The sequence below is a fragment of the Gymnoscopelus microlampas genome, assembly GCF_963454915.1.
Source record: "Gymnoscopelus microlampas genome assembly, chromosome: 9".
NCBI lineage: Eukaryota > Metazoa > Chordata > Actinopteri > Myctophiformes > Myctophidae > Gymnoscopelus > Gymnoscopelus microlampas.
This window is the reverse complement of record NC_139946.1, coordinates 13,867,340-13,883,180: the sequence shown is the minus strand read 5'-3', so window position 1 is coordinate 13,883,180 and position 15,841 is coordinate 13,867,340. Positions and strand designations below refer to the sequence as shown.

Genomic DNA, 15,841 nt, shown 5'->3' with positions numbered 1-15,841 from the left:
ACATATGTGTATGTATATGCAGATGGATGTGTATAAACCTGCAAACCTGTTGTTAATGAATGAACACATTGGTTTTGTTTTTCTCCTTGTGTGCATAGATAATAAATTAAAACAATCATCCATGCATAGGCCCTATTTTTTTTTTTTTTACAATTCTAAATTGTAGCAGAGACGAGAAAGTGGGTGTAGGATGTGACACATTCATGAGTTCCATTGAAACCTATGTTGCAAATAGGATTAGGGTGTATGACTATGTGGTACATGTGGCTAATTTTATCATGGGTGCCAATAATCATGTGTGGCGTTCCTGTTTGTCATAGATACAAGGACAAATACAAATAACATTTTATTGTAAAAAGACCTTTATTACATTCTTAAATCCACATATTGTATCCCCATTGTACAACAATAACACTTTACTGTGTTAATAACCTCTTAGGTTTATATCCATAGCATATCATAAATTATTTATTAAAATCTAAGTTGATTTCAATAACAATAATCTTAAAATAGAGTGAAAATATGATAGACAGAAGGTTCATGACAAAAAGAGAAACTTTGAGGGAGACATCTTTAAAAATGCTCTTTAAAAAAAATATAATTACATCTCTCCAAAAAACAAAACAGGACACTAAACAGTAAAGATGAGGATAGAAATAAAGAAACAAAAGATCACAACAAAACCAATACAAGATTCAGAGATTAAAATCCATTTTTTTATATTTAATTATATCTTTTTAAACATTTTATCTTAGATCCTAATTCTTCTACGACTGAGACTCAAAGGTTTTGTGAAAATGATATTAGACAGGGGTGAAATCTTTGATTCTTCTGTGTTCAAACATTCACAAAAACATGTACTGTACACAGTGATCAAGGTTTTAAGGTCTTCTATCTTGGTGCAAGGTGTCTTGCTAGACTAATTGAAGACACTATATAGGACCGAGAGCCAAGCTATCTCCCTGAGTAACTTTGAGCGGAACTTTAACTGCAAACCCATGGAACTGCTTTCAAAACACGCTTTTACTTAAGGGATGTTTTATGGGCAGTTTGTAGGTCTACAAATTCGTATCATGTTTCTTTTAAATGTTAACGTGTTCAACATTCCAGACTTTGAAACACAAAACATTGCACATTGTTACAATCTTCTGTCTTAAAAAGAAAAAAAAGAAAAATAAACCTGTCATCCATTCTTGTCAGTTAATACTAGATCTGTGCAGAAGTTGTCTGGATGTTTGTTATGGTGACTGTAGTGTCATCTCTTGTTCTCTACTGTTAACTGTCCATCTGTGGAGTGCTTGTAGAAAAAGAACACCTAAATGGGCTACAAGGGCCCACAAAACTGAGAACGGGAAAGACATTATTGCACAATCCCATCATGCCACTGTCTTAAGCACCCAGAAAAAGTGTATCCCCTATATACTAACTATATAAACTCATATAGAGTATGGAGAACAGCACTGTTCCAGCAGTGCAAAATTAAACCGGATTTAGAAATATTAAATACAACTAGGCATCAACGGCCTGCAAAAGTGATTGTCTCCTTATGTAAAAATGTTGTAATAAGAATAATGTTTGATCAAACTGTTAATTTGCAAATGCTTGTCTATGCTACGGACAAGCTTTCATTGGCAGAATGACACTATAGTCTTAAAGACATCCAATCCCTCTCCTTGGAAGGAGAATTCATGAAAAACGTTCATCCTGACACTCCTTTGCAATCTCTCCTGAGATCTTACTTGTGAGAGATCTTTATCTACAGTATGTAGGGCTTCCTGGACCAAAAGGAATGAGCTGAAAGCTGTTCTTTGAGTAGACAAAAAAAAAAAAAGCAATCGTTTCAACACTACGGTTAAATGTATTTCAATTGTCTATCACTATCCTTCAAATTTCACTGTGAACTGTATTGCCGAAGAATGCTAGTATGGATCATGTAAACATACTAACTCAGGGGGGTAGCTGATGGCTCTGTCAACCCTTTGCTGTGCCATGTAGTGTTAAAGGGTGAGGTAGTAAGGGAGTGGGGTTAGGAAGAGAGAGCACCTTCAGTTGAATGAGAGTGCTGCCAGGCCATCTAAGCCTGAAACCGTATGAACAGGGGGAAGACAATAAATCCCCACTATGATGGTCTACCGGATCTTCCATCATACTGACAACCACCAATCCATTCTTTAGTCTTTGCTTTGCAACATTGTAGGCTAGAAAATTGTCAAAGTGTCTCTCAGTGTTCACTCTCTCTCTCTCTGTCTCTCTCTCTCATCTTAAGTCTCAGTTGTTCCCAGCTTGCTTCTCACTACTCCCAGGAACTGTTGGACCCGCTGATTCTGCCCGTGCCAGAGGTTTTGTGATGGCAGACTCGTGTAGACGGGGGGTTGAAGTGAAAATGTTCCAGGAGCGTCTCCATGTAAACACTTAACCCCACGTTGCTTGGTTTCCCTGGACTATGATTGTCCAGAGGCATGTCCAATGTCTCTGACCTTTTCAGCAGCACAAGCGGCAGTCTTTTGAACAGGGGAACTGAAAGTCTTGTTGCCAGAAGTGTTCATATTTCAAGTTGACTCATCACCAGTAAGTACTATACGTCCACCATTCCTCTTTTCAACAGTCAAATCAGTTCATCCCGGAACCCCCCAAGGTATGGTCAGGCAGTATTTGTTTTGAGAGACCTGAGAACAACCATTACATTGCCATTCTTTTTGTCTTCTTCCAATTCTGTCTTCCTCTCTCTCTCTCTCTCTCTCTCTCTCTCTCTTAATGAACTCTTATCATATATAATATAGATGTACTATATAAAAAAGGAACATTTGAAAATACTTTCACAATACTTCTGTAATTCTTCACTCTCGTCTCTTTCTAAGTGGCATTTGCAAAGGGAAGGGGTATTAGGACTGAGGTCGCTGATTGCATTAAAAAACAAAACAAAAACGAAAACAGAGCTCACATATAGTATCAGTGTCTGAATGTGTGCTGGTAAAAATACCCATGTATGCCGGCATAAGTGCTATGTCTTTGTGCTGAGTGTGCAAGAGCTTGAATGTGCATGGCGGCAGACACTCGGGTCTTTACCCTTGATTTGCACAGTTTGGAACCCTGCATGTCTGTGAGTTTGATCTTGGTCCATTTAAACAGCTTGTTCATAACATAACAAAACTGTCAAGTGTGGGCACTACCAAAATGAGAAATGAAAAAATAAATGCACTGAGAGTTTACAACAAGCAATCGTTACAGCACATCTCGTCAAAACGGATCAGGATTGTAAGTATGTACATTCTGTATCAAGCCCGGGGCTGTGCTGTACGGTAAGTGAAGAAGGGGTACATTCAACATTAGCTTAAAGGAACTTGGGAACTGGGAAGGAAGTCAAACTTGTTCTAATGAGGAATTCAACTTAATAAGATGTTAAAGATCACCTCATAAAAAAACCATTTTGTGTTGTTTTTACAAATTATTTGAACTAATATATAGTAATTTCTCCCATCCCCTTATGAAAACAATTAGGTAGCATGCACTGACTACCCAGCAGCACCTACTACTAAGGTGAAGTTACTTGGACTGGCTAGTAGGGCAGTGTAAGATACTCCATAAGGATGAGAGATTAGAGGTGAGAGGAGTGTGTCCTAAAGTGTAGCGTGCAGGATTGTCACTGAGCTGCTGGTTGGTTTTGCTTCTGCTGGTTGCCACATTTCTCCCTACCTCCCTAAAACCTCAATGTCTATTTGAATCCCTCTCTTCTACTGAGCATTGTTAGCCCTCTGTGGAATCTGGGAAGTTGATTTCACTGCCAAACACTTCCCTATACAAGGGAGGGAAAGTGTAGGCTGTCTCGGGGTGAACTAGACGGAAAAACTCCAGTTTGTCGATGTGGAGATTGCAAATGGACTTCATGACAGGAAGCTTAGACACCATCTGAGAGGGAAAGAGAGATGAAGAGAAAAAAGTAGGGGGAAAAAAATAAATAAGCAACTCTGTTGAAGCATCAAAATACATTCCTGTCTAAATACAGTAGGACACTTAAGGATTTAGTGTTAGTGATGGTAGAGGCTGAAGCCACTATACCTTGGCCAGCTTCTCCTCTGATGAGCCGTCTCTTTGTAAGCAGCGCTGCAGAGCCACATAGACTTTCTCCTGCAGCCTTTGGATCTGCTGAGGGTCTGTTAGCCAGGGTCGGTCTGGAGGGAGAGACAGCGACATTGGTACACTAAGTAACAAAAACATGAGAACTAGTGACTAGGAAGGTGTACAGGAAGAGTGAAGTGCTAGGGGGTGAGGTGGAGTCTGAAGAGGTGAGTCTTCAGAGAAAAAGGTCTGCAGTTGTGAGTAAGTAACTAACAGGTGTTACCAGTATGTAACTAAGAGGCCTGTTGTGTAATGCAGGTTTTATTGTAAGTGTTCTTACCTGGCGACAGCAGCACAGCTGCACTGAACAGGGCCATTTCCTCATCAGAGAGCTGCATACGGCTCAGACTTTTAGCCAAATCAAACACTGCATTCACAAGGTCATCACAGCCTAGTGGGAAGGAAGGAGGTAATAAGATGATTATTCAAACAGAAACTCCCAAATGGGTTCATTTTGATAGTGAACACATGAATAGCTTACAATAAACCTATGTCTGAAACCAGTGCACTCACCAAGAGCTTTGAAAAGCTGAGGGCCACAAAACTTTCCATCAAAGAGCATTGTGTTATTGATAGGGTTGTAGGCCCGACACATGCGAATCAGCAGAACATCCAAGCAGCCTGTAGATAAGAGAACACATCACATTTAGACGGAGGGATCGGCAGATGGGGATAACAGCGAGTAAATAATGCTCGAACACACGCACACACACACAAAATGACACTGCAAGAAACCCATTTCTAAAGGATTTTTCCTTGTACAAGGGAAGATAACGCGACTGTTAAATTAATTCAGAAGCACACTTGTTCCATGAGACTGAACAGACAGCTCAAAAAAAAATATTTGGGCAAAAGAAAAGACTATTGTTGGAGAACAAAAGATCCTTTGATGTCTAAAAGTGCCATTTCACATCACTCAATAGGCATGTGATATTTGCACTGCAAGATTAACCGCAATGTTAAGCCTAATATGCTTTGACCACATTTTGCATTTATAGTTCAGCAACAGTGCCCATTGTTACTACAGTTTAACTACATGCCAAGTCCAGCTGAGGTTTACATTCTGCAAATATGGCAGCCATCCAATTATTGCTCCACGATACTCGAGACAGCATCTGTGACTTTGCAAAAATGGTACAGTATATAACAGCCATCGCTGAACGTCAAAACAGTTGAATTATTTTGCATAATTCCTGTCTGTGACGTGTCGCACTTCGTTGCCAAAGCATCAATTATCCTTAAGGGTGTCTAAATTGCACTTTCAGCTGTTATAGAAAATAGATGAGAGCCAGTACAACTATCTGCAAATCACCAAATACAGAATGACACCTGGAATAATAGTCCCCTTGCTTGAAGGCATGTGTACTAGTAATACTGTGATAATGACATCAAAAGCATGAAAGCTCAAAATGTTTCACTCTCAAGGTGCTTGCATAAGCTCCATGAAGTCGGACGGGACATTACTAGTGCCTGGCACCAAAAATAAAGTACTAGTAAGTAGTAAGGGAATTATGTGACTGCAGAGTAACAGAAATTAAGATTTACGGGCTGTAGTGAAATGTGATGCCAACGTGAAACACTAACCTGCTTTGAGGAGGATGATCTGGTCATTCTGACAGAGGTCCATGAAGCCAGTAATGCGCTTGGCAAACTCTACCACATACTGGATGGCATTGGTGATGTGAATGGCACATTGTTGCCACATCACCTCAGCCGACTGAGAGAGAAAGAAACACAAGACAAGAAACACAGTATAAGTTTGGCTGTTGTTGGGAGAACCCTGGTCTCTCCTATATATAATACTATATACTTTTTGACTGAGTGGGGAGATTTCTGTCTGTAACAAAGTTGTTGAGCTGAACTGTGTAAGACAAGGCCAAACAGTCATTACATATTTTGTTTGTGTCTTGCTCAGAGACAATTTGACATGGATCATAGCTGTTGGGGGTATTGAAGTGGTGATTTTCCAGTTAAGAGTTCATCTTGTAAGCCAACCTGCCTTCAGTGTGTGATACTGACCACCCTATTGGACCTTTTGGTCCAAACAAGCCACTCCGTACCAAAAACCACCTAAGTGGAAAAAGCGGCACTCTGCAACTGCAAGACAGTGGCTCAGTTTCTCATTTTATTGCGATAAAATGAGAAACTGAGCCAATGTCTTGCAGTATTATTTGGAGTGCCGCTTCTTCCACTTAGGTGGTTTTTGATTTGAGTTGTATACATAGCTGAGCACCCACTGCCTAAACTAACAAGACATCCAGAGGAAGCACACCGGTTTTTCTTTCTTATAAGCCACTCCGTACCTTGGTCTGGTAGGAGCGTGTCTCCTCAGGGCAGTAAAGTGTCCATGCCATCCTCCTCAGCTCCTCTGTACTGTACTGACTGGTCTCCATATGGGACTTCACCACAGTCTGGGTAATGCGCTCTGGATAGGGAGAAACAACTGTTAAGTTCAGGTACATTTTTCCCCCCATTAACAGACTTTTTGAGGTTACAACAAGAGAGAGTGATAAATAAGTTTGAAGTTTGAGTATTGGATTTCTACTGACCTATCTCAAGCAGAGAGCAACCTTCAGGCAGGGGGTTGAGAATGGCGTGTGAGAAGAGCCCAGAATCATGTAACAGCTGGTATTCATGCTTGATGTGGTGTCCATCTACAAAATCCAAGCTGGTCTGTTCTGGTGAGCTCTGAGAGGAGGAGCTGCTACCCGCACTGCCACTCAACATCTCCAGGCAGTAATCTCCTCTGCCCTCTGGGGTCAGGGGTAGATCGAGAAGCAGGCTTTCAGGCAGTGTGGTTATGTCATCCAGATCGCTGAGAGTGGAACTTGAACCTCGGCTGTAGGCGCGTGGCCCGTGGATACCCATCTCAGGGCCTTCGTCGTGGGTCACACCCCCGGCACGCTCCTGGGACTGCTGGTGCTTCTGGACCTCAGCATACAGGCTATCACGCTGCTTCTTAGACATGCGCCCAAACTTCACCGCTGTATGGAGAGAGGGAGGGGTGACACTGGAATTAGGCAACTTAAGGTATGTTACAAATAGAACTGAAATCAAACGACTGTCTGTTTTGATATTCTAAAGTAGAGGCCAAACAGACAGTTCCTTTTTAAACTCACCATCACGGCTCATGCCCAGAGCCAGACATTTCTGCAGCCGGCAGTGCTGACAGCGGTTGCGGTTAGTCCGGTCAATCGGACAGTTCCTCTGACGTGAGCAGGAGTACATGGCATTGTTCTGTTGGCTGCGTCGAAAGAAACCCTGGGTACAAAGATCACATGCATACACACACAGACTAATGAATAATAGGTAACAGGGACTGCAGTGTGGGTATGTAAAAACATCTGGGGGTATAATAGTAGTTAGGAGTTAATAACCTGAATGCTATTGTGATAGTCTAGCGATTGACACCCTAGCATTCAAACCTCTGGGGGATGAACGCTAGTTTGTCTTTCATAGTGTTCAGGACTATTGTCCAGACCTAAGCCCAGATTTGAACAAATAGCACTGTATAATGCCCAGTCCACACCAATGATTCAACTTGTAACCACTTGTAACCTACAACGGGTCAATTCAGACCACTCCAACTGGTTGCAAGTTGTTGGGTTGTGAATCATTGGTGTGGATTGGTATTTACAGAAAAATAAAAAATGAATTATGCTACAACTGGATTATGTGTGGGAGAACAAAACTGAAAAGTGATCTAATTGGTTAAAATCATAACATGGTGGAGGGTGGCTCACCTTGCAGCCTTCACAGGTAATAACCCCATAGTGGATTCCTGATGACTTGTCCCCACAGATCTTGCAAGGAATCACCTCTATTTGGGCTGAGAACATAAAGAGAGACAGAAGATTCATTAGTCATTATAGATGAAAGTTTCAAAAAGTTTCAAAAAGCAAAAATAACAAATCAACAAGCTCAGACAGAACACATTTCATCGTGATGTGTTTCAAGAGAACATAATAAGAATGGCTGGATAAGTTCAGTCATAAGTGCAGTATTCCATGTACTTTCATTGTTGCACTTTGTAACATTTGTTTTACAAAGTTGTCTTTACGTCAAAATGAACACTCTTTTGGGGGGCTCACCACAATTCTCAATTCTAGCAATTGATGAATGTGAGAAAAAAGGTATGCTCCAAATAGGGGCAGACTACAGTGTTGCCAGTAGAGGATTACTTCACCAGGCCTTGGGTTGCCCTCACACAAAGTTGGCAACAGTTCAAGAGCACTACGATAAAGAAACGTTTTTGTGCCAGTTTAGTCGAACAATCAACATTTGTCTTCTGGTCTTATCATACTAGCTGCCTAATTGGCCAATAAAACACTTCATCCATATCAAATATGAGTGCAGCATAATAATAAATCCAATATTTATTCTAGACAGCCCTGATTTACAAGATTCCTGAAGTCAAACAAGGTAAACACAGCCTTGGATGCGACACAACACGGTGCAGCTAGACTCACTTGACCTTGTTCAAGCATATGCATGCTCTGTCATGTCAGGCCATCCACACATGCACAATATGTAAGGAAGGCGTTTTATCAACAAACAAACAAAAAGATATATGTATTATCTGAGGAGAAAAGTGGTCAAAACACACTGCCTCCGTTAATGGATTAAATAAACACTCAGCCTACATGTTTTACACCTTGTGTTCAATGTAAAAGCCTAAGCTGCCTCCTCCAGGAACAGCCTGTTCTTTTCATTATGTTGTTTATCTAAGTACCAGGGCCTCCAGTCCTCAGGCCCAGAATAGCAGGTCAATTGCATTAGCTGAGGCCCAGGGTTATAAAGTTTCACCAGCTCACCCTGTCCCTCCTCCTCCAGGGTGAACTAAATGTTAACAGGTTGACAAAGACCTGCTGGCCTCTCAGGCGTCCACGACCAGCATAGCCTGCCTTCAAATGGCAATTCCAAGATAACAATTGTGTGTGAATTGTTGCCATTTGGGATTTGATTTGACTCAGCAGTGGAGGGCCAGCAAAACAATTATTCTTTTCAACTACTTCTGCTGGGTGACACAAAGTGTTAGGTAACCTGTAAATTGCAGCAACCATATTGAATGACCTTTACAGGCTTTCCAGAGCACGATCCATATTATAAAAAAAGCCAATATGTGAATGGGTGGATTTACGTCACACTGTGATGCAAAGCAAATGAGGTTAGTGGGTGATATTAGCGTGTTAGTCAACATTTTAGAAATTAAATGGAGGGGCAAAAAAATTATATCACAAGGGCCAGTTTCCTTTGTCTATGTTGATGTCTTTTTTCAACAACGAGATATTTGAGAGTTTCCGCAGTATAGAATTCCTACTGACCTACAAAAAAAAAAGAGGGAAAATAAATAAATAAAGAGCAGTGGAAAAAACCTCTCTCTGTCACTGCTTTCCTCGCTCCCCCATCCTGTGCCTCCCCTCCTCCCGTCACCCTATTATATAACTGCCGTCTGGCCGCATTCCATGAGCACACATATTCAAAGGAGGTTGTCGTGGCAACCCTGCAGTAAGCCTCCCTCCTCCATCTCCTCCTCTCCCCCATTGGTTGCCAGCTACACGGCTCTGCCTCTGACTCGCCATTTCACTTGCCACGCTCGGCACCTCCTGCACTCGGCACCGCCGCGCCGAGCTTAGGAGCTGTTCCACTGACACAGTTTCCCATTCAGCAAAGGGGGAGGTGCTCTTGGTGGCAACCTACCAAGGGATGTAATCTGATTTCTTGCAGGTTTTAAGGTGGAACCAAATCTGACTCATTCACTGGGTAAAGACTAAAGAGGGTGGAGGGAGGAAGAAGGGGGGGTGGATCGGGGTCTTTCTCGGGTGGTGGAAAAAACGATCTAAGATTTGATTAATGAAAGATTGATGAAGAGTTAGTTCACGCCTGATAGGGTAGTGCCTCTCCTCTGGATATTTCATTACTTATGTAACGTTTGCAAATTGCTTTTAAATGCATCTAGTACAATACGCTTCAGATGGGGGGGGGGGGCAAAGAAGTAACTACTTATACTACCATAGCTCTCAACTTGTAGCAACACGTCACGTATTTGAGTGAAGCTTTCAGCTGTCTTGGAGTTAGGCCATAAATCTATTTATACTCAGGTGCAGTTGTCTGGCCAGAGAGTTGTCCATGAACACTAAGTTACATAAACCATTGCATGACAGCTTATCATATGATACTATTGTGCTGTCACACATCTAACATGTCCGACTAATTAATTAGCGGAGAATGTTTTTCTCACATGAAGCACACTATTCAGAGTATAGATCGCCCGCCATGTAGTGTCGGTTATGCTGATGATAAATGCCTATTTTACACTTTAGGTGGGTGTGCCGATAGCTGAGTGGTTCCGGTGCGTTACCACATTATGCCTGACAGCGAGCCCCAGGTTCGATCCCGAGCCCGGCAAACCTTTGCTGCGTGTCACTCCCCGACTCTCTCTCCCTGCTTCCTGTGTCTCTACACTGTAACTATCAATAAAGGAAGGAAAAGGCCCCACAATATCTTTAAAAAATGTTTAGGTGATTTGGTCAGTGGGTCAAATATGTTTGTTTTGGTGGGTGTGAAGTCGTGTCATTTCACTTGTCATGTGTGGACAATGGTTGCTTTATTCTCACCAGCTATGTTTAGAGCATTGCCACTTTGCTTTGTTCTAAGAGAGTAGTTACACAAGCACGAAAAATCCTGTCAGTCTGTAGGAAAGCCATTCACATCTGTAAAAAGCATTGTAAAAGAAAAGGAAGGGGGGGGGGGGGGTACTTATACTTGTACTAAGAAATTGTAATCAAGCATTTATCACGTTCTTGTTCAGTGCATTAGATACCATCTAAAGCAGTGGAATAATTTAAGCATAGCCACTGTTCATATTTAAGTCACACGCATGCCATTAGAATTAGTATGGAGGGGATCTTTTGGAATAACCTCTTGTGGGCAAATGCATTGTAATCGACATTAGGAATTTAATTTCAGTGCACCAAGGCACTCTATGGTTTAGTCAGTAAGCCTTAGCACCTTCTCAACCCTAATCTATTCTGGAGATTTAACTTTAAGGCCTTTCTCTGTGTCAGTCAGTCAGTCAGTTGGTCAGCACTTTCTTCAACAGCACTGTAAAACCCCACGTCGGGGAGACTTCGCTCTCTCATCCCACCTAATCAAACAGAGTCCAAAGGTCCTATTTACCGTACACTCTACATTTACTTACCATATTGTATATTTAACCTACATTCTAACAGCTTATAGCGGTAGGTAGGAGGAGGGATAGATGGTATATTATGTACTATCTGCTGCGATACGATGTTACCAGTTAACCAAAGGTTATTGCAGGCTAAAATGTGTCTGTTGGTTCATAAACATAATGCCCTCTCGCTCCCTCTCTTTCCTAAGAGGGGGGCCTCACCTAACACCTGTTTTCTAAACAGCTATGTGGGTAGTCATAACTTCAGTTTGACCTCCCTAGAAAGTAAAGGGAGTGAAATAGGGCTGACACGCACCTCAAGCTTTTTAAACATGTATTTGAGGGTTATGTAACTCGTCACTAGTGTAGCAAGTCCCCCGTCTGCAGCTACCATCTGTGTGTAGTGCAGTAAGTCTGTACTAAGAATTTAGTTATCTAATGGCTTGTCTATATCTGGCGCTGATCTGTAGCCAACAGTAGTATGCATTAGGTAACACTGGTACAGTAAGTAACAGTGAGTGAACATGCATTTCCTACAGTCAACACCGCGCTGAACGATTTTGACTTATGTAAGTAATGTTGTGACAGCGTATTCTACTCTGATTCTGAACTCTCCTAAAAATCAATGTACATACAGTGTATCTTCACTTCACAAAAGTTGTATGTGTCAGTGATTAACAAAGTGTTCATCAGCTGACTTTATATTGTGCCAGTTCTGTGTTCCAATCAATGCACAATCACTATACGCATGCTTCACATTATACATGCTGTATAATGTTCATTATTTCTCTCTTCTCCTAAGCAGTGATTGAACAAGATGAAAGTGCCTTGACTTGTCCTGCTTCATGCCAAATCCCAAACCCAAACCCAATGGAGCCCCACCACCACCACCCCCACACCATCCAGAGCCAATTGAGTTGTGATTTTGCGGCTGGACTGCTGGTACGAACAAAAGGAACACATTTATTTTAATATGTTGCAGCAATTACTCTTGTATATCTCTTTAATCATCTCTCTCTCCCTGCCCCATGCACTATTAGATAAATAAATGTAATTCGCCAACACCCCATCACAGCCGCCACATCTAAAGCCTCACAATCACTTGTATGGCAACAAATTGAGTGTGGTCTGTATTGACACCAATTGTTACAGCATCTACAGAATGACGTATTCATATATATTATGTTCGTACACTGCCAGATGAAGTACTTCTGAAGTAGTCATAATACTGTCAAGGGTATGGTAACGTTCACTATAACACGTTGTTACTTGAAGAGCCATAACGTGTAGGGCAGGGGAATGTTGAGGGGAGTGGAAACTTAGCGTCCAGCTGTCAGAGACAAGGGGCACCTTGACACATACTGTAGCCAACTGTGAACTTCCCCCTGGGCCTAACAGATAGATAGCGGCTTTGAGCCTGAACTCAGCACAGGCACAGGCACAGCAGTGCCCTTGGAGAATAGAGAGCTGCCTGTCTCCAGTAAGGTTACCCTTGATTTCCAGAGCGGTCTGGCTATCTGTCTTATATGGTATCATGACTATCGATTATTTTCGTATTGATTATTCTATCGAAGATGTCTTCGTTTAATCAAATAATCGCGTTTTTGTCAATTCAATTAATCAATGAAAGCATTAATCTCTATTTTATACTTTGTTGCACAACGGTGTCATGCAAAAACAGTGAAAATAGCCAATCTACAAACTCACAAAGTTTTTAAATTATTTTAAAGAAAAATATTATATTTTTGCCTATAATAACATGCCCAACATGGCGCTTGATTATTAATTGATTATTTTCTTTTACTAGGCTAAATAATCGCTGATCGATTATTTATATTTATACTATTTATATTAAATAGATTAGTTCAATGAACTGTTGAACCCCTAATCATGGATGCATTTATTTAAACGATGAGCATGGTAGTGTGTTGGTCCAGATCCAACGCAATTTGATTTGTGGATGAGGAATATTTTATTGATGTTTATTAGACTCTTCCATCACAGCTGTTAATAATGTTTTGGTTATCATGGATATCTGCACTATGAAGCAGTACCTTGTTTATTTCAGTGAAACAGGAATGGACACTGTTCAGGAGAATGAACTGCTTAGACTGAAAGGCATCTAAGCAGTTTATTGGGCACTTATTGTTGTATACTGTAATGGCTACCTACAGGTGCATACTATCACAAGTGAAATCATTCTACAACAAGTGCTGCTGCCTAGTCTCTCCTGTATCTTGCTAACTAATTTATGTTTGGTTTTAGAAAGATGAATCTGAGTGATGTCACCATGTTACACAATAGGGTAAGCGCAGCATGCAGTGGTTGACAATAAAACAAGGTGACACATTATTCTGGTTGATGTAAGCAACCTTAGCTCACAAAGGAAACTGAGCTTAAAGGTGCCCTGCTGTGCTTAAAGGTGAATGGGTCCTTGCTGTGCCCATATCCTGTGTTCAGCACACATAATGTATTTCTGAACTAAAAATGGAATAAAATTCCATTCAACTTGATTTAACAGCATTGTACCAAATAACAGGTTACACATAACGAAATGGCCCTATCTATGTGTTAACAGTATTGATGTTAGGAATGGCACCAGTTTTAAATCAGGTTCCTCCGGTTTCCATCATGCTTATTGCTTAGGGGGTACCTTGACAGCTGATGATAAAACTATGATAATTAATTATCTCTGTATAATGAAGACAGACCTCAACTGCATACCCACTCCCTCCCTTCTCACAGAATGCTGTGTAATCCTCTGTGACATAACTGGGTCAATGGCACATCGGACTCTCTCTCTTTCTTTCTCTCTCTCTCTCTCTCTCTCTCTCTCATATTCCCTCCCTCCTTCCTCGTCCTGGACCTGTCTCCCTCACAATGACGGCCATCCTATGATGATGCTGAAAACAACAACAACAACACTCACAACAACTCACAGAATTAAATAAAATATACAAAAACCCAGCTATGTGAAAACGACATTGTGATGAATACAAAACACAAGCAGAGCTAAACACGATGATACCACATGATGACCAGTGTTTATACAATGTAGCCTAAGTACGGGACTGATCCATGATCAATCCCGGCAGGCACGAAAAAAAAGATTATAAAACTATCTCCCCCCCCCCCCCAGTTTAGTTTGACAGCTCTTTAATCTCCACTCACTCACTCCCCTCCCTTTGCGTTCAACTCTTACATAACGACTGTACAGTCGTTCACTGGTGGAATCAAGTCATTACACCTCAATACAAGAAGCAAAACAAAGAATAAATGCATAATAATGCTTTTACAATGTAGGCAAACTAACACCTGAGCATCAGAAATTTGCAAACGCCTATAAGACAAAATGAAAGCATTTATGTCAAAAATAAAATCAAATAAAACAAAAATAAAAACATAATTTTGTATTCAATATTGAGAATAGTCACTACAATAATATTTAATGATTCGAGCTTTCTGTAAGGCTAATATTAAAATGAAGATGACTGTTATTAATGTGGAATTTTAGCACCAAATTTTTAAATAAAACCTGTGCTTCTGGGCCGTGCAATCTGCATGCAGCCAGTCGACATTCTGCTCACTGTCATACGCACTTCGGACTCACTTTGAAAGTAGGAGTGCATGTCCCTCCGGAATAAAGAATCAATGAAAAAAAGCCCAAAAGTTACATGTTTTAAATCATTTGCAACTCACCTCTCATGTTGTCGGCGGACGCTTTGCTGCTACTATCTTCGAGGAAATATTGAAAACGACCTACGCGCTTTAGCTCCAAAATGGAGCTGTCGAAAACTGTGAAAACAACAAATCCTCATATGTTTCTGAGCACTTGTCCAAAAAAAAATATGCAACGAACCGAAGAAAACGGTTTTCGCTTTTTTTTATAAAGCGAAAAAAAAAAGAAGAAAATAATAAGCTTCCGTGTGGAGGACTTTTCGGTTGTTTTGTTTTTTTAATTCCGCGCTGTCTGTCTGTCTAGAGGGAGAAGAGAACTATGGGTCTGTTATGGATAAAGCATTGCTCTGTGTCTGGAAGTAATAAAATATCAAAGACTCCAGCACTATAGTCTCCTCCGTGGTAGTGGAACCTCTGCTCTTTGCTTCCCACAGCTCGACAGTAACCTACTTTCAGCGCGTGGACTCACTACACATGATCTCGCGCCAGTGGCCCGCCTCGTGCCCCAAAGGCTGTTGCGCGCACTACACCGTCATACACCGCCCCTCTCTGTCTCTCTCTCTCCGTCCGCGCGACGTTACAGGAGGAGTTTCAAGCAGAGAAATTCGCACAGCTAGGGAGCTCTCTCTCTCGCGTGCGTGGGAAAGTGTGGCAGTGTGTCACAGAAAGACATGTCGTGGGAATTTATTCACGCCGGCGCTCCCCCCCTATTTTTTTCTTTTTTTAATATACAAAACGTTTATGGTTATTTTACATTTCCGTAAACAGAGAGCAGATACGCCCAGGAGGATGCTAATCCCCCCAAAAATAAAAGGGGGAAACAAATCATTCCAAAATGCTTTGTGTTGCATTTCAGCAATTATCAGCAAGAAA

At 41.3% G+C, this 15,841-nt stretch overlaps 1 protein-coding gene across 1 annotated transcript; it reads right to left on the bottom strand.

The window, feature by feature from the left end:
* Positions 1–2,661: 2,661 nt before the first annotated feature.
* rorca (RAR-related orphan receptor C a) lies at positions 2,662–15,434 on the bottom strand. The gene is made up of 10 exons (XM_084067940.1): positions 14,990–15,434; positions 7,860–7,945; positions 7,236–7,377; positions 6,666–7,100; positions 6,420–6,541; positions 5,701–5,833; positions 4,630–4,737; positions 4,397–4,507; positions 4,057–4,169; positions 2,662–3,906 (listed from the first exon to the last, which is right to left on the bottom strand). The coding sequence occupies exons 1-10, from the start codon at positions 14,994–14,996 to the stop codon at positions 3,745–3,747; spliced, it is 1,419 nt and encodes a 472-aa protein (XP_083924066.1). The 5' UTR covers positions 14,997–15,434; the 3' UTR covers positions 2,662–3,744.
* Positions 15,435–15,841: the final 407 nt, after the last annotated feature.